Here is a 27,712-nt window from a genome sequence, read left to right as displayed (position 1 = left end):
AGATGCAGCAATTGGTCTCAACCCACCTGGAGCAAAGGAAAATGAAGAACACCAAGGCCACACGACAACTAAGAGCCCAAGAGACAGAAAGGGCCACATGAACCAGAGACCTACATCATCCTGAGACCAGAAGAACTAGTTGGTGCCCGGCCACAATCGATGACTGCCCTGACAGGGAGCACAGCAGAGGACCCCTGAGGGAGCAGGAGATCAGTGGGATACAGACCCCAAATTCTCATAAAAAGACCAAACTTAATGGTCTGACTGAGACTGGAGGAATCCCGGCGGCCATGCTCCCCAGACCTTCTGTTGGCACAGGACAGGAACCATCCCCGAAGACAACTCATCAGACATGAAAGGGACTGGTCAGCGGGTGGGAGAGAGACGCTGATGAAGAGTGAGCTAATTATATCAGGTGGACACTTGAGATTGTGTTGGCAACTCTTGTCTGGAGGGGGGATGGGAGGATAGAGAGAGAGGGAAGCAGGCAAAATTGTCAAGAAAGGAGAGACTGAAAGGGCTGACTCAAGAGGGGGAGAGCAAGTGGGAGTAGGGAGTGAGATGTATGTAAACTTATATGTGACATACTGATTGGATTTGTAAACATTCACTTGAAGCTTAATAAAAGTTATTAAAAAAAAAGCTTACTGTGTTCCAGGGCTTTGCTAAGCAACTAGGTGTTTTAACTCATTTCAACCTTGTAGTATGTAATCGAGATGCATTGATAATTACTAGTGATTGGAATTCGAAAGTTGGAGACAAAAAAGAAGGATTGGTAGTTGGAAAATATGGCCTTGGTGGTAGAAAAGACTTGGGAGATCGAATGATAGAATTTTGTAAGACCAATGACTTATTAATTGCAAATACCTTTTTTCAAAAACATAAACAGCAACTAAACATATGGACCTTCCAGATGCAATACATGGGAATCAAATCGACTACATCTGTGGAAAGAGACAATGGAGAAGTTCAATGTCATCAGTCAGAACAAGGCCAGGAGCCAACTGTGGAACAGATCATCAGTTGCTCACATGCAAGTTCAATATAAAGCTGAAAAAAATTAAAACAAGTCCACAAGAGCCAAAGTCTGACCTTGAGTATATCCAACCTGAATTTAGAGACCATCTCAAGAAAAGATTTGATGCATTGAACACTAACGACAGAAGACTAGCATGAGTTGTGGGATGACATCAAGGACATCATACGTGAAGAAAGCAAGAAGTCATTAAAGAGACAGGAAAAAAAAAAAAAAAAAGACCAAAATGGATGTCAGAAGAGACTCTGGAACTTGCCGTTGAATGCAGAGTAGCTAAAGTGAATGTAAAAAATGATGAAGTAGAAGAGCTGAACAGAAGATTTCAAAGGGCACCTCAAGATGACAAAGTATAAAGTATAATAATGAAATGTACAAAGACCTGGAGTTAGAAAACCAAAAGGAAAGAACACACTCAGCATTTCTCAAGCTGAAAGAACTGAAGAAAAAACTTAAGGAACAAATTGCAATATTGAAGGATTCTATGGGGAAAAAGCTGAACAACATAGGAAGCATCAAAAGAAGATGGACGATGTGACTATTGGCCTCTGCTTGTACGGAGCGAAAGAAAATGAAGGAGATCAACAGCCTAAAGAAGAAACTAGCCCATGGGACTAATAGCAGACCGAGACCCAGTGAACACGTCCACATATTCATACATAGTTACTAATCAGGCTCAGAGCAAGAAAGAAAAGGCCAGGATGTGGCCATAGAGAATAGAAAAACCAAACAAATACCAAACCCGTTGCCATCAAATAGATTCTGGCTTTCAGCAACCCTATAGGACAGAGTAGAACTGCCTCATAGGATTTCCAAGCTGTAATCTTTATGGGAGCAGACTGCTATATCTTTCTCCTGTGGAGTGGCTGATGGGTTCAAAGCATTGACCTTTCGGTTAGCAGATGAGCGCTTAACCACTGCACCACCAGACCGAATAGCCAAGGGTGGAAAATCTACTTCATGGGTGTGGGCAGGTTTCCTTTTATGTACCAATAGGGAACTCTCACCAAGATATATACTGTTAGGTGGGACAAAGAGAGGTCCACAGGGGTGCACCTTATGAGGAGGTGACATTTGAATGGAGATGAAGGCAGCTGTGGAAGGCATGGAGAGAAAAGCCTTCCAGACAGAAGGATGGCCAGTGCAAAAGCCCTGGGGTGGGAAGGAAGTTGGAGACTCAAGCACCAGCAAAAAGATGCAGCACTGGAAACTTTGGTGAAGGGTAAGACAGCACACAATACTGGGAAGCCAGAACAACCGGTACAAGGCAAGGTCATGGTAGCTCCATAGACACGCCCAAACTCTCTGAGGGACCGAGTTGCTGGGCTGAAGGCTGTAGGGACCACGGTCTCAGGGAACACCTAGCTTAATTGGGATAACATAGTTTATAAAGAATATGTTCTACATTCTACTTTGGTGAGTAGCATCTGGGGTCTTAAAAACATGTGAGCGGCCATCTAGGATACTCCACTGGTCTCACCCCTTCAGGAGCAAGGGAGAATGAAGGAAACTAAAGATACAAGGGAAAGATTAGTCCAGAGGACTAAGGGACCACATCTACCATGGCCTCCACCAGACTGAGTCCAGTACAACTAGGTGGTGCCCGGATACCACCACTGACTGCTTTGACAGGGATCACAAAAGAGGGTCCCAGACAGAGCTGTAGAAAATGTAGAACAAAATTCTAATTCAAAAAGAAAGACCAGACTTGCTGGCCTGACAGACACTGGAGACCCTGAGAGACACCCTATCAGCTCAGTAATGAAGTCACTCCTCAGGTTCACCCTTCAGCCAAAGATTGAGCAGGCCCATGGAACAAAACAAGACTAAAGGGGCATACCAGTCCTGGGGCGGGGACTGGAAGGTAGGAGGGAACAGGAAAGCTGGCAATAGGGAACCCAGGGTTGAGAAGGGAGAGTGTTGACATGTCATGGGGCTGTTAACCAGTGTCATACAACAATGTGCCATAGAACAATGTGTGTACTAACTGTTTGATGAGAAACTAGTTTCTTCTGTAAACCTTCATCTAAACTACAATTAAAAAAAAAAAAAAGAACTTCTGGAAAAAACAAAGATGAGGTGCTATGAGCGAGGGGGCCAGCGTAGGCAGCACCGTGGGGAGGAGTTAGCCCCATTTTATAGATGGGAAGCTAAGGATCACAGACGGACTCCCGAGGATGTTCTTGGCCACTAGGAGAGTGGTTCTTACCTTGGGGTCCTGGACCAGCAGCATCAGCACCACCTGGGACTTTGCTAGACGTGCAAATTCTCCAGCCCCATCCAGGACCTGCTGCATCAGAGCCTAAGCGGGGAGGAGCCCCGTTACTTGTTGCCCCTCGTCATGTTGAGGTCCTCCCTCACGTCACTGGGCGGTAAGCCCCACAAGGACAGGAACCGAGTCCATTCTTCCACCGTTGTATCCAGGCCATCACAGGTGCTTAATAAATACTAGTTGAAAGAATGAGAGGTAGAAAGGGCAATTGAAAGTCACGGAAGCCTTGTTTTCTTCTTAAAAATTATGGTAATTTTTTTCAGGAGGCACACCTAAGTGGTACAAAATCCAAAAGGTACAAAAGGCATAGAGTGAAAGCCATTTCCCTCTGTCCTCTGTTCAGGCCACCAGCCCACCAGCCCAGAGGCTGCACGGCTTTCTTGGTCTCTTTCCAGAAGGAATCTGACAAATGCTTACACATTTTTTTCTTCTCACATATAGTAACATATCATGTCCACTCTTTCATATCTTGCTTCTTTTATTTAATAATAGGCATGGAGATATTTCCTTGTGAGGATGTAGAAAGAGCTGCCTCATTCTGTTTTTTTTTTTTTTTAATAATTTTTATTGTGCTTTAAGTCAAAGTTTACAAATCAAGTCAGTCTGTCACATATAAGCTTATATACACCTTACTCCATATTCCCACTTACTTTCCCCCTAATGAGTCAGCCCTTCCAGTCTCTCCTTTCGTGACGATTTTGCCAGTTTCTAACCCTCTCTACCCTTCTATCTCCCCTCCAGACAGGAGATGCCAACACAGTCTCAAGTGTCCACCTGATACAAGTAGCTCACTCTTCATCAGCATCTTTCTCCTACCCACTGTCCAGTCCCTTCCATGTCTGATGAGTTGTCTTCGGGAATGGTTCCTGTCCTGGGCCAACAGACGGTTTGGGGACCATGACCGCTGGGATTCCTCTAGTCTCAGTCAGACCATTAAATCTGGTCTTTTCATGAGAATTTGGGGTCTGCATCCCACTGCTCTCCTGCTCCCTCAGGGGTTCTCTGTTGTGCTCCCTGTCAGGGCAGTCATCGGCTGTGGCCGGGCACCATCTAGCTCTTCTGGTCTCAGGATGATGTAAGTCTCTGGTTCACATGGCCCTTTCTGTCTCTTGTGCTCATAGTTATCGTGTGACCTTGGTGTCTGTTTTGTTTTTTATTGAGATATTATTTAAATACAATAAGACACTTTTTTTCTTTTTTTTATTGCGTTAGAAATGCCCAAAAACCCATTGCCGTCAAGTCGATTCCCACTCATAGCGAACCTACAGGACTGAGTAGAACTACCCACTGGGTTTCCAAGGAGTGGCTGGTGGATTTGAATTGCTCGCCTTTTGGTTAGCAGCTGAGCTCTTAACCACTGTACCACCAGGGCTCCTTGTTAGAAATGTATAACCTAAAATTTGCCATTTTACCCGTTTCGGGGTGTACAATTCAGTGGCATTAATTTTATCTGCATAAACCCAAAAAAAACCAAACCCAGTGCCGTCGAGTCGATTCTGACACATAGCGACCCTATAGGACAGCGTAGAACTGCCCCATAGAGTTTCCAAGGAGAGCCTGGCGGATTCGAACTGCCGACTCTTTGGTTAGCATCCGTAGCACTTAACCACTACTTCAATATGTTTGCATAGTTTCAATATAATTCACTGCTATTTGTTTTCGAAACTTTTTCGTCACCCCAAACAGAAACTCAGTACCCGGTAAGCAATAGCTCCCCATTCCCTCCTCCCCCCAGCCCCTGTTAACCACTCATCTGTGTTCTGTCTATATATTCGCCTATTCTAGATATTTCATATGTTGTTGTTAGGTGCGGTCGAGTCAGTTCAGACTCACAGCGACCCTATGTACAACAGAATGAAACACTGCCCAGTCCTGGGTCATCCTGTGTCAGTCCCTCTTACTGAGAGTCTTCCTCTTTTTCGCTTACCCTCTACTTTACCAAGCATGATGTCCTTCTCCAGGGACTGATCCTCCTGATAACATGTCCTAAGTACGTGAGACATAGTCTCGCCATCCTTGCTTCTAAGGAGCATTCTGGTTGTACTTCCAAAACAGATTTGTTCATTCTTTTGGCAGTCCATGGTATATTCAATATGCTTCGCCAACACCACAATTCAAAGGCGTCAATTCTTCTTTGGTCTTCCTTATTCATTGTCCAGCTTTCCCATGCATATGAGGCGATTGAAAACACTGTGGCTTGGGTCAGGCACACCTTAGTCTTCAAGGTGACGTCTTTGCTTTTCAACACTTCAGAGAGGTCTTTTGCAGCAGATTTACCCAATGCAATGCGTTGTTTGATTTCTTGACTGCTGCTTCCATGGGTGTTGATTGGGGATCCAAGTAAAATGAAATCCTTGACAACTTCAGTCTTTTCTCCGTTTATCATGATGTTGCTCACTGGTCCAGTTGTGAGGATTTTTGTTTTCTTTGTGTTGAGCTGTAACCCATACTGAAGGCTGTGGTCTTTGATCTTCATCAGTAAGTGCTTCAAGTCCTCCTCACTTTCAGCAAGCAAGGTTGTGTCATCTGCATAACGCAGGTTGTTAAGGAGTCTTCCTCCAATCCTGATGCCCCGTTCTTCGTCATATGGTCCAGCTTCTCGGATTATTTGCTCAGCATAAGGGTTGAATAGGTATGGTGAAAGAATACAACCCTGACGCACACCTTTCCTGACTTTAAACCAATCAGTATCCACTTGTTCTGTCCAAACAACTGCCTCTTGATCTATGTAAAGGTTCTTCATGAGCACAATTAAGTGTTCCGAAAGTCCCATTCTTCACAGTGTTATCCATAGTTTGTTATGATCCACACAGTCGAATGCCTTAGCATAGTCAATAAAACACAGGTAAACATCCTTCTGGTATTCTCTGCTTTCAGCCAGATCCATCTGACATTAGCAATGATATCCCTTGTTCCATGCCCTCTTCTGAATCTGACCCGAATTTCTGGCAGTTCCCTGTCGATATACTGCTGCAGCCATTTTTGGATGATCTTCAGCAAAATGTTGCTTGCATGTGATATTAATGATATTGTTCAATAATTTCCACATTCGGTTGGATCACCTTTCTTGGGAATAGGCATAAATATGGATCTCTTCCACTCAGTTGGCCAGGAAGCTGTCTTCCATATTTCTTGGCATAGACGAGTGAGCACCTCCAGCACTGCATCTGTTTGTTGAAACACCTCAATTGATATTCCATCAATTCCTGGAGCCTTGTTTTTTGCCAATGCCTTCAGAGCAGCTTGGACTTCTTCCTTCAGTACCATCGGTTCCTGATCATGTGCTGCCTCCTGAAATGGTTGAGTGTCATAAAAGTGGGATCAAACAGTATTTGTTCTTTTGTGTCTGGCTTATTTCACTCAGCGTGATGTTTTCAAGGTTCATCCAAGTCATACAAAAACCAAAACCCACTGCTGTTGAGTCAATTCTGACTCACAGTGACAGTATAGGACAGAGTAGAACTGCCCCGTAGAGTTTCCAAGGAGCACCTGGAGGATTTGAACTGCTGACCTCTTGGTTAACAGTTGTAGCACTTAGCCACTACGCCACCAGGGTTTCCATCCATGTCATAGCATGTATCAAAGAGTCATTCCTTTTTATAGCTGAATAATATCTCATTGTATGTGTACACCGCGTTTTGTTTATCTACTCATCTGTTGATGGACACTTGGGCTGTTACCACCCTTTGGCTACTGTGACTGATGCTGCAGTGACTGTTGGTGAGTATCGTGTTAGTCCTTGATTTCAATTCAATTCTTTTGGGTATACACTAAATACACCCATTTTAAATGGACCTTGAGGAGTTTGTTTGCTTTTTTAATTGTGGTAACAAACCATTTGCCATTTCAACAATCTCCACACTAGAGTTCAATGGCATTAGTTATGTTTATCATGTTGTTCAGCCATCACCCTTAACCCCTTAACCATTCCCCAATTTTTCCATCACCCTTAAGGGAAGCGCAGTGTCCCATAAACATTGAGTCCTGCTTCCCGCCTCCCTCCGGCCGGTCTCTGGTGATCACTAATAAGCTTGGGTCCCTATACACTTGCCAATTTTTTGAGGTCTGTACTACATACACCCATTTTAAATGTACACTTCTAGGAGGTTTTTTTTTATTATTATTTTAAATTGTGCTTTAGGTTAAAGTTTACAGAACAAATTAGCTTCTCATTCAAAAATTGGTACTCAAATTGTTTTGTGACATTGGTTGCACTCCCTGCAATGTGTCAGCACTCTCCCCCTTTTCCTTTATAACCTGGGTTCCCTGTGCCCATCGGTCCAATTTTCCTGTCCCTTCCTGCCTTCTCGTCTTTGCTTTTGGGCAGGTGTTGCCCATTTGGTCTCGTACACTTGATTGACCTAAGAAGCACGTTCCTCACCTGTGTTACTGTTTGTTTTATAGGCCTGTCTAATCTTTGACTGAAAGGTGGACATCGGGATTGGCTTCAGTTCAGAGTTAGCAGGGTGTCCAGGGACCACAGTCTTGGGGTTCCTCCAGTCTCTGTCAGACCAGGTGTCTGGTCTCTTTTTGTGACTTTGAATGTTGCTCTGCATTTTTCTCCTGCTCTGTCCAGGACCCTCTATTGTGATCCCTGTCAGAGCCAGTTTGAGGAGTTTTGACAAATGTGGAGAACCATGGAACTACCACCACAATGAAGATAGAACGTTTTAGTCACCCCAGAAAATTCACTCCCATGACTCTTTGCAGTCAGTCTCCTCAACCCCAGCCCCAGGCTGGTTTCGCCAACCTGCTTTCTCTGACTATTGCTTAGCTTCGCCTTTTCCAGAGTTGTATATAAACGAAAGCATATGGTGTGTGCTCCTCTGCCCAGTTTATGTCACTCTGCATCACTGTTTTTAGTTCCTCCATGTTGGTGCACGCTTCAACAGTTCATTCCTTTTTCTTGCTGAGAGGTATTCTGTGGTGTGTTTATCCACTCACCTGGTGACGGACATTTGGGTGGTTTCCAGTTTGGCACCCTTGCGAATAAACATTGTGCCATAAACATTGTGTCCAGGTCTTTGTTCGGACATGTGCTTTCATTTCTCATGGCAAAATACTTAGGGGTGGGATTGCTGGCTTCCCGGGTAGGTGTATGTTTGGTCTTATAAGAAATTGCCAAATTGTTTTCCAAAGTAGACTCAGTGTTGCTCGTGCTTTTTCATGTTTCATGATATATGCAAAGCGGCTTTTTGGAAGTGGTGCTGTGTTGCTCAGCCAAGCCTCGGCCTGTTCAGAGGCTGAGGATGGCCCTACACTGGGATCTTTATTGGCTCCTAAGGTGGGGAGGGAGGCACTGGTGCCTCAGTGGCAAAATGCTCGCCTTTTATGCAGGAGACCCAGGTTCGATTCCTGGCCAATGCGCCTCACGCACCACCACCACCCATCTGTGAGTGGAGTTTTGTGTGTGTCTCTGATGCCAAACAGGTTTCAGTGGAACTTCCAGACTAAGACTAGGAAGAAAGACCTGACAATCTACTTCTGAAAATCAGCCCCATGAAAACTCTATGGATCACAATGGTCCCATCTACAACTGATCATGGGGATGGCACAGAACCAGGCAGTGTTTCTTCCCACTGTGCATGGGATTGCCATGAGTTGGGCACTGTCTCCACGGCAGCAAAAAAATAACAGCAACACAAGAGGGAGAGAGAAGTTCACGATTTAAGATTGGAATCCACCTGACTTTCCAGTGGTACCTCTGATTCCCTCAGATTTGAGTCAAAGTGTTTCTCATTGTATGTCGGGAATCCCCTGGGTGGGGAAGGGGGCTTCTTAAATTGCAGATTCTGGGGCCCGTCCCAGAGGGACTGAACCAGACTCCTGGGGGTAAGACTTGGAAATACACGTTTTTAATAAGCTCCCTAGGTGAATCTGATGCACCCTAAAGTTTGGGAACCACCCAGTGTGGGGCTACAGGTGAGAGGGAAGGACTTTCCAGGTGGTGAGAACTTCATGAGCAAAAGCCCTGAAATGAGAGAGAACTGATCACAGCGGCAAGGGCCAGAAATCCAGGGCCTTGAATGCCAGCAAAAGGGCTGGGAATTTTTTCCCCTGAGGGCACGAGGGAGCCATGGAGGGTTTAAGTGGGACAGTGACTGGTTGGGTTGGGGCTTTAGTAAGACCTCTTTGGCTGCCATGTACACGTGTCGGGAGAAGCAGCAATAGAAGGGGATGAGGAGCCCAGATAGATGATGTGAAAACCCTGTCCAGCCCACAACACTGATGAACAAAAAGACAAATACTGGATGATCTCACTTATATGAAATAAGCATACACATAGAATCCAAAGATTATCAAAGGTTACCAGGGGTGGGAGGGAGAGGGGAAACGGAGCTTTTGTTTGGGGGACATGAGTTTATGTTAATGGGGGAGGAAGGTTTTAGAAAAGGCTGGTGATGATGGTGCCACAATATGAAAAATGTGATCAGTGTCATCGAACGGTAAATGTGGAGCTGCGTTGGTGAATGTTCTGGTGGGTAAATTTTCACCACAATATTAAAAAAAAAAAAAAGTATATTTATGAATAAACCCATTGCGGGGGAGTCGACTACTGACTCATAGCGACCCTATAAGAGAGAGTAGAACTGCCGCATAGGGTTTCCAAGGAACGGCTGGTGGATTTGAACTGCAGACGTTTTGGTTAGCAGCTGAGCTCTTAAGCACTATGCCACCGGGGTTCTGAGTATAGGAACAGAAAAAACTAAAAAGGATGGGGGGAAGTGTAGGTGTGGCCAAGTCAGTAATTAGAGAATTTGGAGTTATTTTATTGATGCTTTTTACTATTACTGTTCTCGTTGAAAAATGAGAGGCTTATGCTCATTTCTTCATAAAAATTTTTTTTAACTCCCTCTTTAAAAAGAAAACAAAGGAAAGAAGGAAGAATGGAAGAGAGAGAGCTCTGGCCAGGCCGAAAGGGTGGGCCAGGCCGAGGTGGGGTGTGGATCCCCGCTCTCCACCTCTGCCAGCCTCCTCGCTGCCCTTCCTGCTGGCCTTCTTCGGGCTCCCGGCCACGCCCTGCCCTGGATTCTGACCTGGGGACAGAGCTGACTCCTCTCATCAGACACTCCTCCTCCGGGCTCTGCCCCTTCTCCTCCTCCTCCAATGAGGCAGCTGAGTGGGTGGCCAGGACAGCCTGTGGGTTTGTGGGCTTGTGGAAGCCGGGGCTGCGTCTCCGTTTGTACGTGAGCTCCGAGAGCGTTCAGGAGTCTCCCGGGGACTTCCGGGTGTGGTGGCAGTAGTATCTCCTGTGCGTTAGTTGGTTTGTCACCTCCCATAGATTCCCTCCACCCCCCACCCCCCAGGGCCCTGGCTAATTCACTTCCCCTCTCTTGCCTCAGTTCCCTCATCTGTAAATGGGGATACTATTATCAGTTCCCACCCGGCAGGGCTGTAGAGCAGTTAAATGAGTTAATGTGACAATAAACCTAACCATTATCGCCCCTTTCTGTATTTCTCCCTGGGGGCGATAAAATCCCTGCCCCTGTGTATCTGATTTAAGACTGTGTGGGGGTGTCTATGGAACCCTGGTGGCACAGTGGCTAAGAGCTTGGTTGCTAACCAAAAGGTCAGCAGTTCAAATCCACCAGGTGCTTCTTGGAAATCCTATGGGGCTGTTCTACTCTGTCCTATAGGGTGGCTATGGGTCAGGATCGACTTGACGTCAACGGGTGGGTGTGTCTATGACTCGACTTGATGGTCATGGGTTTTGGGTTTGGTGGGTGTTACGGATTGAATTTTGTCCCCCCCAAATATCTGTCAACTTGGTTAGTCCATAATTCCCAGTATTGTGTGATTGTCTACCATTTTGTCATCTGATGTAATTTTCCAAATCCTAACCACTATGATGTTAGTGAGGCAGGACTCAGTCTACGAGATTAGGTTGTGTTTTAAGCCAATCTCTTTTGAGATATAAAAGACAAGGGGACCTCATACCACCAAGACAGTAGTGCCAGGAGAAGAGCCCACTCTTTGGCCACAGGGGAAGATTGATGACAAGGACCTTCCTCCAGAGCCGACAAAGAAAGCCTTCCCCTGGCGCTGACGCCCTGAATTTGGACTTCTAGCCTCTTAGACTGTGAGAGAATAAACTTGTTTGTTGAAGCCATTTGTTTTGGCCTCATTAGATAACTAAGACAGTAGGCGTGTCTAACTTGCCAGCCACCAGCTGGGCAACCTTGGGTGAATTACTAGGCCTCAGTTTCCTCATCTGCAAAATAGGCACTCTACTTCGTAAGGTGGGTGCCCCACCCAAGGAATTTAGCGTGGCAATGCCTGGCATGAATTCCACGAGTCAGGGTTCAGTGACATGAACATCATCTTTGGGGTGTGGGTTCTACTCGAGTGTCTGTGAGCCTCTGGACCGTGTCTTTCTGTGTCCTGCGTGTCTTGGGAATCTGGGGCAGGGAGTGCCTGTGGAAGTGTGTGAGAAGTGGCTATGGGCACTGTCTCTGTCTCTCCGTCTGTAAAACGGGGGTAACAGAGCAACCGACCCTCACAGGGTTGTTGTGGGAGCGACATGGGTACTAGAGAGTGTCGGGGCAGCACACAGCTCCACACATATTTGCTGTTTTATCTATAAAATGCCAGCAATAGTAGTATCTACCTCATTGCCGGAGCCCTGGTGGCTCAATGGTTAAGCCTTTGGCTGCTAACCAAAAGGTTGGCAGTTTGAATCCACCAGCTGCCCCTTGGAAACTCTATGGGGCAATTCTACTCTGTCCTACAGGGTATGAGTATGAGTCGAACCCACTGGAGTGTGCATAACAACAACCTCCTTGCCATTTTTAGAAGGATGAAATTAACTTATAAGCACCTAAACCAGCATCTGACAGGCTGAAAGCACTCACGGTGGTGGTTGTTATTGATAGACTGTGGCGTTCCGTGCCTGTGCTTACCTGGGTGTGGGATGCGGTCATGGGTGGGAAGTGGCTGTGAGCATCTGGCCCTACAGGTTCCTCCGCCACCCACTTCCTCTGCACCCTGCCTTCTTCCCACCATCTCCCCAGCCCTCACTCCAAACTCCTCATGACCTCTGAGGGAGGAGGCTTCCAAGCCCATCCCAGGAAGGGGGACTGGCACCCTGAAAACATGGGTGGGGTTGCTGCTTCCCTCTCTGCTATCTGGGTCTTCCTGGGGTCCCCCACTCTGACTCCATCTCTGGCTGCAGGTCTCTCTCTGCTCTCCATCCCCACCTCCCCCCCTTAGCTTCCAGGACAAGAACTGTCAGGGTCATCCCAGGTGAAGGCAGGAGAGGAAGTGGCAGAAGCAGGACCTCCCTATCCCACCCCAACTCCCCCCTACCCCCCGCTGAGAGCCTGGAGCGGTGGAGGGGGTCTTCCTTAATTAACCTCTTAATGCTGCCTTGTCGGATCATAAAGAGGTGGACAGGCCTCATTAGTGAGCACCAAGCCCTGACATTAGCTCCTTTGTCACACCCCCCTCCCAGGGCCAGCACCTGGGTCCTCAGCTGGCCCTTGGGAAATCGGGACAGGAAGCCTTGGAAACTAAACCTGGGAGCCTGGACTCCCGGGTCTGTGGGAGGTGGGGGCTGGTGACCCGAACTCCTGGGTCTGAGGGAGGAAGAAGGTGGGGGTCCGGACTCCCAGGTCTCAGGGAGGAGGGGTAGCGGCCAGACTCCTGGGTCTGAGGGAGGAGGGGGCTGGGGGCCTGGACTCCTGGGTCTCAGGGAGGAGGGGGCTGCGGCCCAAACTCCCAGGTCTCAGGGAGGAAGGCTCTGGGAGCCTGGACTTCTGGGTTTGAGAAAGGAGGGGTCTGGGAGTCCTAATACTCGTGTCCGAGGGAAGAGGGGGCTGGGGGCCCAGACTCCCAGGTCTGAGGGTGGTGGGGAATGGGGGCCGGAACTCCTGGATCTAAGGGAGGAGGGGAATGGGGGCCCGGACTCCCGGGTCTGAGGGAGGAGCGGCTGGAGGCCGGGATCCTTCCCCCAACACGCCCCTCTTTTCAATGCCTGCTGGGGAGCCCCGCCTCCTCCCGCCCCTCTTTAACCCCCAGTCCAGCGGAGCCGGGGACAGTCGCCCAGGCCCGAGGGATGGCTGAGGTTGCAGAGGAACACACGCTCGGCAGCGGGATGGAGGAGGACGGGAGCCTCGCGGAGCCGCCCGCGCCTCCCTCGCCCCCGTCGCCGCCGTCGCCCGCCGCCCCGGAGCGCCCCGCGCCCCCCGAGACTGAGCAGCTGTCCGAGGCGTACGCGCGGCAGCTGCTGCTGGAGAAGTGGGGGCCGCCGGGCGGGACCCTGCGGCTGCCCGAGCACCTCAGCTGGCGGCTGATCTTCCTGCGCCGGCCGCTCTACCGCAACCTGCTGCGCTCGCCCAACCCCGAAGGTGCGCGGCCGGCCCCAGCTCGCGGCTGCCCTGGACCGTCGGTCTCTTCACCTCTCCGCCTCCGTGCCTCCACGTCTCTCCCTCCTGTGCCTGTCTCCTTGTCTCTCTCGGTCTCTTTATTGATCTCTCCACCCCTCTCTTTTCTGTCATTGTGCCTCTCTCTCCCTGTTGACGCTCTCTCTGTATTTTTCTTTCTGTCTCCGTCTTTCTCTGTGCCTATGTTTCTATGTCTCTTCCTCTTGGGGCCTCTTTGCCCCTCTGTCTCCCAACAACCCCTCCCACTCCCTCACCACCGTCTCCCATCCCTTCCACCCCAGGCTATCTCCTCCACCTCCCACCCCGACATTCTCGGGTGCTCTCCCGGACGGGGGCCTGACTCATTCATCTCTGCCATCCTGGTCTGGCCTGGCGGGTCGGGCACTAGGGGTGGAGAATGGTGAGGGTGTGGGGGCGGGGGCGGGGGTGATGGGCACCTCAGCCAAGCCTGATGCCACTCACCCGTATTTCAGGCATCAACATTTCTGAGCCAGCACCCCGTACTGGTCCCACCCATCAACCCCTGGGGACTCTCGGTGAGTACTGGGTGAGGGAGCGCTTGGTGGGGGGGGGGGCGGTGGTCGTCCTCCAGAATGGCGGCGTTCTAACGCTTTGCTCCTCCATCTGCCAGGCAATTTCAGCGGGTGGTTCATTAGAACAGAAAAGCTCCAGGGGGACCGCAGGTGAGTCGCTAGGGCCAGTGTGGCCTGGGTTTGAATCCCGGCTTCAGCCATCCTTGCTGTGGGGCCTGGAGAACCTGACTTTGCCTCCCTGGGCCTCAGTTTCCTGATCTGCAAACAGGGTTAGTCATAGGAGGGAATGCTCATAAAACACCCAACATAGGGTCCAGCTCCCAAATGCAAGTGGTGAATGAACTCTACTGCTAACTGGAAGGTTGGAAGTTCAAGTGCCCCCAGAGGCACCTCAGAAGAAAACCCTGGTGACCTACTTCCAAAAAATCTACCACTGAAAACTCTGGAGCACAGTTCTACTCTGACACACGTGGGGCTTTACCACTTAGTAGATGTTCAATAAATGGCACCTATTATTGTTATTATTACTACTCACCACCCCTTTCCCTGAGAGAGGAAGAGCCGCCCCAGGTCAGCATTAAGCAGACCCACTGTCCGCACAGTGGCAGACAGTGCACCTGGGTGGCTCAGGTCATACACACCTGGGTTTACATCCCAGTGCTACCACTTCTTTGCTACTTGACCTTGGGCAAGCCACTTCCCACCTTGAGCCTTGGTTTTGTCGTCTGCAGCGCAGGGTTCAGAATGCCTCCTCCAAGGGACTCATGGAACTGAGGCTGGAAAGTGCCTGGGGAGCATGTGGCAACCCATATGCCGTGCCACAGGTACTGCTATGATGGGGCTTCCCGCTCCCTGAGCTGGGGCCTCAGTGGGTCCCCTCTTTTCACAGCTGGACGGTAAAGCAGCAGTGTGTGGACCTCCTGGCTGAGGGCCTGTGGGAGGAGCTGCTGGATGACGAGCAGCCGGACATCACCGTCATGGACTGGTATGCCCCCACACTGGGCTCCCCAAGCCAAGGCCTCACCCAGCCTCCCCTCTGGTCTGAGCTCCTCACCAAGACCCTCCTGGTCCTCCAGGCTCTGGCCCTGCCCACCTCTCCGGCGCCTTCTCTCTGAGTCTTTTCTTGAAAACGTGCAAGCTGCTTGTGTCTTTGGGACTTTACCAAAGCTGTCCCCTCTTTCTTGGATGCCTATCCCTCTCTATTCTTGAAGCTAGCTCCTCCTTATCCTTTAGGAATCAGATACACATGCCTCCTCCAGATGCCTTCCCTGTCACCCATCACCACCACACCAGCTGGGTCAGGTGCTGTGCTCCAGTGCTTGTGTCTCCCAAGCCCTCTCTCCGCACCTCCCTCGCCCTGGCCGGGCCCCTCTGCCTGTGCCTCCCCCACCCTGGCAGGACCCCTCTGCCTGTGCCTTGCCTGTCTAAGGCCTGATTCCTCCCCTTGTCTTCCCTGTCACAACCCTGGCCCCGCCTCCTATGCCTCCCCCGCCCCAGCCCAAGCCTCCTGCCTGTGCCTCCCCATCCCAGCCTTGCTGTCATTGTTTGGTGGCATGTCCTCCTCCTCCACTGTACTATGAGTCCATGAGGGCAGGATGTGGGGCTGTCTTGGTTGCCAGCCCAGGGCTGTGCACTGAGTGGGTGCCATGAGTATGCGTGGAATGGCTAATGGTGTCAGGGCTTGGGGTTGGGACACTGGGGCGGCACTGTCGCAGCTGAAGACCTGGGTCCCATCCCCAGGTATGAGGACAGTCGCCTGGACTTGTGTGTCTATGAGCTGCACGTCTGGCTACTGGCTGCGGACCGACGCACTGTCATCGCCCAGCACCATGTGGCCCCCCGGACCTCTGGGAGAGGCCCCCCGGGGCGCTGGGTCCAGGTGAGACCCCCAGCCGTGTGTTCACAGAGGAGGAGGGAGGAAAGTGGGATTCATGGGTCCCTAATAAGTACTTCTTTCTAATCCCCGGGGTGCCACAGGTGTCTCACGTATTCCGCCACTATGGCTCCGGCGTGCGCTTCGTCCACTTCATGCACAAGACCAAGAACCGGATGGAGGCTGGGGGGCTGCGGAGGACAAGGGTGACTGACTCCTCTGTGTCTGTGCAGCTGAGGGAGTGACTGTGGACCCCACACCTGCTCTGACCCTGCCACATCTACCCTCCTAGAGCCATGCCCTGACCCTTAGCCCCTCCCTGACCCTTAGCCCCTCCCTGGCTCTTAGCCCCTCCTTGAGTTCTTAGCCCCAACTTGAGCCCTTAGCACCTCCTTGTTCCCTTAGCACCTCCCTGAGCCCTTAGCACCTCCCTGAACCCTTAGCACCTCCCTGAGCCTTTAGCAGCTCCCTAACCCCTCAGCGTCTCCCTGCCCCCTCAGTGTCACCCTGTTCCCTTAAAAAAAAAAAAAATTTTTTTTTACCACCTCCTAGCCCTCTTCATTTCTGCCTGGGCCCTTGACTTCTCATTTGACACCTTTGCGCGTTCTTGAATGTCTGACTGTTTGCCATGTCCCCTGCATTCTCCGACCTCCACGAGGGCAGGGGCCATGTCTTCCTGATCCAGTGCTTGAGAGATAGTAGGTGCTCAATAAATCTTTGTGGAGTGAGTGAACCAATACATGTGCCCAAGGAGGCCTCTGCGCTTCCCTGGTCTCTGCTCTGAAGACTTCGCTGGTTCACATCCCCTTAACACATGCCGAATCCTTGGTCCTCTAGCGCCTTTCACAGTCCCCTTCCGGCCTCACATGACCTCTGACCTTTGACTTCTTCACACAGCCCCAATTTATGGCTTCTTTTTTTTTTTTTTTTAGCATCTTAACATCCCATATCTCTTAACTCTCAGCATCTCCTCCTTCCTCCAATCCCAAGTTGTCACCTCCCCTGCTGAGAACCATCCCCACATCTTCATTTCCCATCTTCAGCTCCCCCAAACCAAAAAAACAAAAAACCAAGCCCATTGCCACTGAGTCGATTCCACCTCATAGCGACCCTATAGGACACAGTAGAACTGCCCCAAAGGCTTTCTAAGGAGTGGCTGGTAGATTCGAACCGCCGACCTTTTGGTTAGCAGCCAAGCTCTTAACCACTACCAGAGTCCCCAAACCCAGGTATCCATCAAGGGCCCTCATCCCAAACATGGCGATGGGGGTGGTGCAGGTCCAAATTGCAGCCTGAACAGAAATATACAGATTTGAATTAAGGTGTCATTCATGTGTTGGGGAGGAGGGGGTGAAAAGTTTTTAACAACCCCTAAGGCCTGGCTGGAAACCCTGGTGGTTAAGTGAAAGTTTACAAACCAAGTCAGTCTTTCATACAAAAACTTATACATACCTTGCTATATACTCCTAGTTGCTCTCTCTCCGATGAGACAGCGCACCTCTTTCATCCACTCTCTGTTTTTGTGTCCATTCGCCAGCTTCTGACCCCCTCCACCCTCTCATCTCCCCTCCAAACAGGAGCTGCCCACATAGCCTCATGTGTCTACTTGATCTAAGATACTCACTCATCACCAGTATCATTTTCTATTCCATAGTCCAGTCCAATCCCTACCTGAAGAGTTGGCTTTGGAAACGGTCCCTGTCTTGGGCTAACAGAAGGTCTAGGGACCATGACCTCTGGGGTCCTTCTAGTCTCAGTCAGACCACTAAGTCTGGTCTTTTTACAAGAATTTGGGTTCTGCATCCCACTGCTCACCAGGAGACTTTTTTAACCAAGGTTGGAAATCTAGAAACTGTAAAGTAAAAGGCAAACCTGTTGAACCGTGTAAAACAAATATTTTTCTTATAAAAAAACAGACATGGGGAAAAAAACAGACTTAATTCATATAATATCCAATGAACTCTTACAAATCAGCAAGCAGAAAAGAAACAAGCCAAAGGAAAGATGAAGGAGTGTCACAGGAAGGGGAGGGAGGCTGGGACACCCCCCCAGGGCCTGACAGGGACCCAGCCCAAGATGCTCCAGAGCCTACTTGGAGCTTCTTGCCTCCTGCCAGACAACATCGGGGGTCAAGGGTATGGATGTGGTGGTAAGACAGACAAAGGTTCAAGTCTGTGGCTCTGTGAGTGAGTATAGGTTTAAGCCTCAATTTCCTCATCTGAAAAATGGGTCATAGTTATTCCTACACCATAGGATTGTTGGGACCATTACAAGGGACTATAGAGAGTCTGGAAACTCTAGAAGTGTAGTGGTTAAGTGCTACAGCTACTAACCAAAGGGTCGGCAGTTCGAATCTGCCAGGCACTCCTTAGAAACTCTATGGGTTAGTTCTGCCCTGTCCTATAGGGTCACTATGAGTCGGAATTGACTCGACGGCACTGGGTTTATAGATAGTATGATGGAGCCCTGGTGGCACAGTGGTTAAAAGCTCAGCTGCTATCCAAAAGGTCTGCAGTTCAAATCCACCAACTGCTCAGATTCAACTTGACAGCAACAGGTTTTAGTTTATATAGAGTATGAGGGTTAAGAGAGCAGCCTATGGAACCAGGCTGCCTGCCTCCAAATCCCAGCTCCACAGTGAGCCTTTGAAGGCGATTCTCCTCTCTGGGACCTCATGGAGACGATGGTATCTGCCTCAGGGCACTGGTATACGGGCGAATGGATTAATCCCTGTAACAGCCTGGTATGGATTGAATTGTGTCCCCCAAAAATGTGTGTCAACGTGGCTAAGCCATGATTCCAGGATTGTGCAATGGTCTACCTTTTTGTCATCTGATGTGACTTTTCTATGTGTTGTAAATCTCACCTCTATGATGTTAAGGAGGCAGCCTTAGAGGCAGTTATGTTAATGGGACAGGACTCAATCTACAAGATCAGGTTGTGTTTTGAGACAGTCTCTTTTGAGATATGAAAAAAGAAGTGAGCAGAAAGGAGGGGGACTTTCTATCACTAAGAAACAAGAGTCAGGAGTGTGGAGGTGGAGCCTAGACGGCGGAATAGACAGACGCTTCCGTCGAGCCCTCTTTACAACAAAGACCCAAAAAAACAAGTGAAACGAGTGTATTTGTGACAAGCTGGGAGCCCTGAGCATTAAAGGCAAGCTTAGACAACGAACTGAGGGGCAGGGGAGGAAGAGGCTGTTCAGAAGTGGAGAGGAGATGCCGGACCTGAATCATGCAGAGCCCTCAGGCACTATTCCTGGGGCAGCGGCAGTGGGCTGGTCCTAGCGTTCGGCCACAGTTTCCTCAGGGAGAAGCAGCAGCCACACAGCCCACTCACACCTCCGGAACCTGAGCAGAAGGGCGCTCTCAGCAAAAGCTAAGAACTTGCGGATATTTTATCACGCCTCCCCCCCCCCCCCCGAAGCCGGCTTCAGAGGCTGAATCCCTAGGCCTGAGATAGACCCTGGTGAGCACCTGGAGCCATCCTCCCGGCCTTGGGGAAGGAAAAAATTTGCAACTGGCGGGAAAGGATAATTTCTAGCTCCATTAACCGGGGGAGCTCAGGTCAGAAGTGGCTCCTTTCCAGACATAAACCGTCCATGGACCTTGAGCAACTTCCCTTCTTCATGGACCTGTGTGGGGCTATTTCAGGAGAATAGGCCCTTGTTAGCAAACTCCAACCATATCAGCAGTGTGGTGGAGAGGTGGGTGTTTGATGTTTGACATTGCTTTGCCTGTTAAACAAGGTCCTCACCTACCCACATCAGGGACCTAAGGACTGGTGGCTCCCCTCAGGTCACCCAGTGACCTGCTACAGAGGTCCAAAGATAGCTGGTACCTCCCAGTCCTTACAACCAAAAACTTTGGGTGCCCGTGGTCCCTCTGCAGAACCCACCCACCAGCACGCTCTAGGGAACAGAGACGTGTTTTCCTCAGAGACACTTGGGGGTCGGTTCTCAGCCCCCTACCTTGTTCAGAGCATGACCCCCTGATGCAATCAGATACCGGTATATACGCCAATCACCCCTGCCCCTCTAGGACTGTAGGACAGAGCCTGTATCATACACTTGATATCAGCTACCTGGAAACCTGAGCTGAATTCATAAAAGAAAACTGAATGGACTCCTAGACTGATATACCTGATAACAGCTCTAGCCAGCTGGGGACAGGACACCAGAGCTCCAAAGGTGAAAATAATCAAGCTAGCTCACTCAAGCAACCCATAGGGGTATACCAAAATAAAATAAAGTAAGCAGCTACGACACAGTAAGCAAGCAAAAACTAAGACTTTTAGATGGCTCAGAGAAAACAGTCAATATCAAGTCACATAAAGAAACAGACCATGATCACCTCAACAGGCTCTCAAAACAAAGAATCCAGGGATCTTCTAGATGAAAGTGTATTCCTGGAATTACCAGGTGCAGAATACAAAAGTTTAATATACAGAACCCTTCAAGACATCCGGAAGAAAATGAGGCAATACGCAGAACAAGACAAGGAACACACAGATAAAACAACTGAAGAAATTAGAAAGATTATTCAGGAACAAAATGAAAAGTTTAATAAGCTCGAAAAATCTATAGACAGACAGCAATCAGAAATTCAGAAGATTAGCAAAAAAATTACAGAATTAGACAACTCGAAGGAAAGCCAGAGGAGCAGAAATGAGCTAGTAGAAGCTAGAATTTCTGAACTTGAAGGCAAATCACTTGGCACTAATATATCTGAAGAAAAATCAGATAAAAGAATTAAAAAAAATGAAGAAACCTTAAGAATCATGTGGGACTCTATCAAAGAGAAATAACCTATGAGTGATTGGAGTTCCAGAACAGGTAGGGATAACAGAAAATACAGAGAAAATTCTTGAAGATTTGTTGGCAGAAAACTTCCCTGATATTGTGAAAGATGAGAAGATATCTATCCAAGATGCTCATCGAACTCCACATAAGGTAGGTGTTAAAAGAAAGACATAATCAAGCTTGCCAAAACCAAAGATAAAGAGAGAATTATAAGAGCAGCGAGGGATAAATGAATAGTCACCTACAAAGAAGAGCCAATAAGAATAAACTTGGACTTCTCGGCAGAAACCACACAGGCAAGAAAGCAATGGAATGACATATTTAAAAAATTGAAGGAAAAAAATTGCCTACCAAGAGTCATATATCCAGCAAAACGGTCTCTTAAATATGAAGGTGAAATTAAGACATTTCCAGATAAACACAAGTTTAGGGAATTCGTAAAAACCAAACCAAAACTGCAAGAAATACTAAAGGGAGTTCTTTGGTTAGAAAATCAATAATATCAGGTATCGACCCAAGACTAGAACACTGGGCAGAGCAACCAGAAGTCCACCCAGACAGGGAAATCCAAAAAAACAAAGCAAGATTATAAAAAAAATAGCCCAAAACAGGGTAACAGCTATGTTATTATATAAAAGTAGACAACATTAAAATAATAAAGAGGGACTTAGAAATGTAATCTTCCATACGGAGAGGAAGATACAGCAATACAAAGAAATAAAAGTTAGTTTTAAATTTAGAAAAATAGGGGTAAATAAAGAGGTAACCACAAAGGAGACAAACTATCCCACTCATCAAAATAAAATACAAGGGAAAAATACAGACTCAGCAGAAACAAAATCAACAACAACAAATATGAGGAAAGGACAATATATAAAGATAACCTACTCAGCACATAAAATCAAGTGGGAAAAAGAAGCTGACAACACACAAAAAAAGACATCAAAATGATAGCCCTAAATTCATACCTATCCATAATTACCCTGAATGTAAATGGATTAAATGCACCAATAAAGAGACAGAGAGTGGCAGGATGGATTAAAAAACAAGATCCGTCTATATGCTGCCTACAAGAGACACACCTTAGACTTAGAGACACAAACTGAAACTCAAAGGATGGAAAAAAATATATCAAGCAAAAAACAATCAAAACAGAGTAGGAGTGGCAATATTAATTTCTGACAAAATAGACTTTAAAGTTAAATCCATCATAAAGGATAAGGAAGGACACTATATAATAATTAAAGGGACAATACATCAAGAAGATATAACCATATTAAATATTTATGCACCCAATGACAGGGCTGCAAAATACATAAAACAAACTCTGTCAGCATTGAGAAGTGACATAGACAGCTCCACAATAATAGTAGGAGACTTCAACATACCAATTTTGGTGAAGGACAAGACATCCAGAAAGAAGCTCAATAAAGACACGGAAGATCTAAATGCACAATCAACCAACTTGACCTCGTAGACATATACAGAACACTCCATCCAACAGCAACCAAGTATACTTTCTTTTCTAGTGCACATGGAACATTCTCTAGAATAGACCACATATTAGGTCATAAAGCAAGCCTTAGCAGAATCCAAAACATTGAGATATTACAAAGCATCTTCTCTGACCATAAGGCCATAAAAGTGGAAATCAATGACAGGAAAAGCAGGGAAAAGAAATCAAACACTTGGAAACTGAACAATACTGTGCTCAAAAAAGACTGGATTATAGAAGACATTAAGGCTGGAATAAAGAAATTCATAGAATCCAATGAGAATGAAAACACTTCCTATCAGAGCCTTTGGGACCAGCAAAAGCGGTGCTCGGAGGCCAATTTATATCAGTAAATGCACACATCCAAAAAGAAGAAAGGGCCAAAATCAAAGAATTATCCCTACAACTTGAACAAATAGAACGAGAGCAACAAAAGAAACCCACAGGCACCAGAAGAAAACAAATAATAAAAATTAGAGCTGAACTAAATGAAATAGAAAACAGAAAAAAAGACAAAAAGCTGTTTTTTTGAAAAAATCAACAAAATTGATAAACCACTGGCCAAAATGACAAAAGAAAAACAGAAGAGGAAACAAATAACCCGAATAAGATACGAGATGAGCGATATTACAACAGACCCAACTGAAATTAAAAGAATCATATCAGATTACTTTGAAAAACTGTACTCAAACAAATTTCAAAACCTAGAAGAAATGGATGAATTCCTAGAAACACACTACCTACCTAAACTAACACAAACAGAGGTAGAACAACTACTTAGACCCATAACAAAAGAAGAGATTGAAAAGGTAATCAAAAAACTTCCAACAAAAAAAGCCCTGGTCCGGACGGCTTCACTGCAGAATTCTACCAAACTTTCAGAGAAGAGTTAACACCACTACTATTAAAGGTATTTCAGACCATAGAAAAGGACTGAATACTACCAAACTCATTCTGTGAAGCCACCATATCCCTGATACCAAAACCAGGTAAAGACACCACAAGGAAAGAAAATTATAGACCTATACCCCTCATGAATGTAGATGCAAAAATCCTCAACAAAATTCTAGCCAATAGAATTCAACAACATACCAAAAAAATAATTCACCATGACCAAGTGGGATTCATACCACGTATGCAGGGATGGTTCAACATTAGAAAAACAATTAATGTAATCCATCACATAAATAAAACAAAAGACAAGAATCACATGATTTTATCAATTGATGCAGAAAAGGCATTTGAGAAAGTTCAACACTCATTCATGATAAAAACTCTCAGCAAAATAGGAATAGAAGGAAAATTCCTCGACATAATAAAGGGCATTTATACAAAGCCACAAGCCAACATCACCCTAAATAGAGAGAACCTGAAAACATTCCCACTGAGATCGGGAACCAGACAAAGATGCCCTTTATCACTGCTCTTATTCAACATTGTGCTGGAAGTCCTAGCCAGAGCAACTAGGCTAGATAAAGAAATAAAGGGCATCCAGATTGGCAAGGAACAAGTAAAAGTGTCTCTATTTGCAGATGACATGATCTTATACACAGAAAACCCTAAGGAATCCTCAAGAAAACTACTGAAACTACTAGAAGAGTTCAGCAATGTATCGGGATACAAGATAAACATACAAAAATCAGTTGGATTTCTCTACACCAACAAAAAGAACATCGAAGAGGAAATCACCAAATCAATGCCATTTACAGTAGCCCCCAAGAAGATAAAATACTTAGGAATAAATCTTATCAGAGATATAAAAGACTTATACAAAGAAAACTACAGTACACTTCTGCAAGAAACCAAAAGAGACTTACATAAGTGGAAGAACATCCTTGCTCATGGATAGGAAGACTTAACATTATGAAAATGTCTGTTCTACCAAAAGCGATCTATACATTCAATGCAATTCTGATCCAAATCCCAGCGACATTCTTTAATGAGATGGAGAAACAAATCACCAACTTCGTATGAAAGGGCAAGAGGCCCTGGATAAACAAGGCATTACTGAAAAAGAAGAATAAAGTGGGAGGCCTTACTTTACCTGATTTTAGAACCTATTATACTGCCACAGTAGTCAAAACAGCCTGGTACTAGTACAACAACAGATACATGGACCAATGGAACAGAATTGAGAATCCACACATAAATCCATCCACATATCAGCAGTTGATATTTGACAAAGGCCCCAAAACAGTTAAATGGGGAAAAGACAGTCTTTTTAACAAATGGTGCTGGCATAACTGGATATTCATCTGCAAAAAAAATGAAACAGGACCCATACATCACTGCATGCATAAAAACTAACTCAAAATGGATCAAAGACCTAAATATAAAATCTAAAACGATAAAGATCACGGAAGAAAAAAAGGACAAGGTTAGGAGCCCTAATACATGGCATAAACAGTATACAAAATATTATAAAGAATGTAGAAGAAAAACTAGATAACTGGGAGCTCCTAAAAATCAAACACTTATGCTCATCCAAAGACTTCACCAAAAGATTAAAGACTACCTACAGAGTGGGAAAAAGTTTTCAGCTATGACATTTCTGATCAGTGCCTGATTTCTAAAATCTACATGATACTGCAAAAACTCAACTGCAAAAAGACAAATAACCCAATTAAAAAATGGGCAAAAGATATGAATAAACACTTCACTAAAGAAGACATCTAGGTGGCTAACAGATACATGAGGAAATGTTCACGATCATTAGCCATTAGAGAAATGCAGATCAAAACTACAATGAGATTTCACCTCACTCCAACAAGGCTGGCATTAATCCAAAAAACACAAAATAATAAATGTTGGAGAGGCTGTGGAGAGATTGGAACACTTCTACACTGCTGGTGGGAATGTCAAACGGTACAACCACTTTGGAAATTGATTTGGCGCTTCCTTAAAAAGCTAGAAATACAACTACCATAGGATCCAGCAATCCCACTCCTTGGAATATATCGTAGAGAAATAGGAGCCTTTACACGAACAAACACATGCACACCCATGTTTATTGCAGCACTGTTTACAATAGCAAAAAGATGGAAGCAACCAAGGTGCCCATCAACGGATGAATGGATAAATAAATTATGGTATATTCACACAATGGAATACTATGCATCGATAACAAACAGTGATGAATCCATGAAACATTTCATAACATGGAAGAACCTGGAAGGCATTATGCTGAGTGAAATTAGTCAGTTGCAAAAGGACAAATATTGTACAAGACCACTATTATAAGAACTTGAGAAATAGTTTAAACCAAAAAGAAAACATTCTTTTGTGGTTACGAGAGGGAGGAGGGAGGGAGGGTGGGAGAGGGGCATTCACTAATTAGATAGTAGATAAGAACTACTTTAGGTGAAGGGAAAGACAGCGCACAATACAGGGGAGGTCAGCCTAACTGGACTAAACCAAAAGCAAAGAAGTTTCCTGAGTAAACTGAGTGCTTTGAAGGCCAGTGTAGCAGGGGCAGGGGTCTGGGGACCGTGGTATCAGGGGACATCTAAGTCAATTGGCATAATAAAATCTATTAAGAAAACATTCTGCACCCCACTTTAAAGAGTGGCATCTAGGGTCTTAAAAGCTAGCAAGCAGCCATGTAAGATGCATCAATTGGTCTCAACCTACCTGGATCAAATGAGAATGAAGAACAGCAAGGACACAAGGTGATTTTGAGCCCAAAAGACAGAAAGGGCTACATGAACCAGAGACTACATCATCCTGAGATCAGAAGACCTAGATGGTGCCCAGCTACAACCGATGATTGCCCTGACAGGAAACTCAACAGAGAACCCCTGAGGGGGCAAGAGAGCAGTGGGATGCAGACCCCAAATTCTCGTAAAAAGACCAGATTTAATGGTCGGACTGAGACTAGAAGGACCCCTGTGGTCATGGCCCCCAGACGTTCTGTTGGCCCAGGACAGGAACCATTCCTGAAGCCAACTCTTCAAACATGGATTGGACTGGATAATGGTGTGAAGAGGGATGCTGGTGAGGAGTGAGCTTGGATCAGGTGGACACTTGAGACTATGTTTGTGTCTCCTTTCTGGAGCAGAGATGAGAAGGGTGGAGGGGGTTAGAAGCTGGCGAAATGGACACGAAAAGAGAGAGTGGAGGGAGAGAGCGGGCTGTCTCATTAGGGGGAGAGTAATTGAGAGTGTGTAGCAAGGTGTATATGGGTTTTTGTGTGAGAGACTGACTTGATTTGTAAACTTTCACTTAAAGCAGAATAAAAATTAAAAAAAAAGAAAAGACTAGTAGAAGCAAAAAAAAAAAAAAGAGGTATGGAACATATCCTTTGGGCCCAGGATCCCTCTGCTGAGAAGCTCCTAGGCCAGGGGAAGATTGATGACAAAGACCTTCCTCCAGAGCCAACAGAGAGAGAAAGCCTTCCCCTTGGAGCTGGCATCCTGAGTTCAGACTTTTAGCCACCAAGACTGTGAGAGAATAAATTTCTCTTTGTTAAAACCATCCACTTGTGGTATTTCCGTTATAGCAGCACTGGATAACTGAGACACTGCCCTTAGAGTAGGACCTGGCCCTTGGTGGGTGTGATGTGAGCACATGCCACCATTATTATGAAAGCCCTTAGCACAGCGTTTGGCACATAGTGAGGGCTCAGCAAACCTAAACCATAGCAAAGACACAAGGATCGATCAGATTGTGTTGTTGCTATGGTCACACAGCTAACCTTACTCCCTACCTTCCCCCCAAACACTGTGTCTTCTGCCTTGGACAGGATAGTGCAGTGGTTAAGAGCCTGGAAACCCTCAGAAGTGGATTCAAATTCTGACTCTACCACCTGTTTGCTGATGGACTTTGGTCAAGCGAACTCACCTTTCGGAGCCTCAGTTTCTTCATAACTTCAGTGGGATAATATATATATGAGGTCACTATATGAAGTCATTTATAATTATTATAATAGAATGTGATTCATAAACATTATGAACAAGCCATATCAAAATTGTTATTTCTAAATATAAATATCAACATATAATATTGGATAGTGAAGAGGACTCGAAGCACTTACTGATGAAGACTGAAGACTACAGCCCTCAGTAGGGATTATACCTCAATGTAAAGAAAACCAGAAATCCTCACAACTGGACCAATAAGCAACATCATGATAAATGGATCCATTTTACTTGGATCCCCAATCAGCACCCGTGGAAGCAGCAGTCAAGAAATCAAAAGATGCATTGCATTGGGCAAATCTGCTGCAAAAGACCTCTTTAAAGTGTTGAAAAGATGTCACCTTGAGGACTAAGGTACTCCTGACCCCAGCCATGATATTTTCAATCACTTCATATGTATGTGAAAG

General features: G+C 46.5%; 1 protein-coding gene across 1 annotated transcript; it reads left to right on the top strand.

Annotated features, from left to right (window-relative positions):
• The first annotated feature begins 13,359 nt into the window (after window positions 1–13,359).
• NCCRP1 (NCCRP1, F-box associated domain containing) lies at window positions 13,360–16,338 on the top strand. The gene is made up of 6 exons (XM_049900028.1): window positions 13,360–13,651; window positions 14,161–14,223; window positions 14,319–14,370; window positions 15,110–15,205; window positions 15,961–16,099; window positions 16,198–16,338. Exons 1-6 carry the CDS (start codon window positions 13,360–13,362, stop codon window positions 16,336–16,338), a joined length of 783 nt encoding a protein of 260 aa, XP_049755985.1.
• The last annotated feature ends 11,374 nt before the right edge of the window (window positions 16,339–27,712 follow it).

The sequence above is a fragment of the Elephas maximus genome, chromosome 11 (assembly GCF_024166365.1).
Source record: "Elephas maximus indicus isolate mEleMax1 chromosome 11, mEleMax1 primary haplotype, whole genome shotgun sequence".
NCBI lineage: Eukaryota > Metazoa > Chordata > Mammalia > Proboscidea > Elephantidae > Elephas > Elephas maximus.
This window is presented reverse-complemented; position numbering and strand designations above follow the sequence as displayed.

Bases quoted from the DNA above. Each gene is read 5' to 3' on its own strand.
- NCCRP1 (XM_049900028.1), top strand. From the start codon at position 13,360: ATGGCTGAGGTTGCAGAGGAACACACGCTCGGCAGCGGGATGGAGGAG. The intron at 14,371-15,109 runs GTGAGTCGCTAG...CTCTTTTCACAG, and splicing joins AAGCTCCAGGGGGACCGCAG to CTGGACGGTAAAGCAGCAGT. The intron at 15,206-15,960 runs GTATGCCCCCAC...TCCCATCCCCAG, and splicing joins GACATCACCGTCATGGACTG to GTATGAGGACAGTCGCCTGG.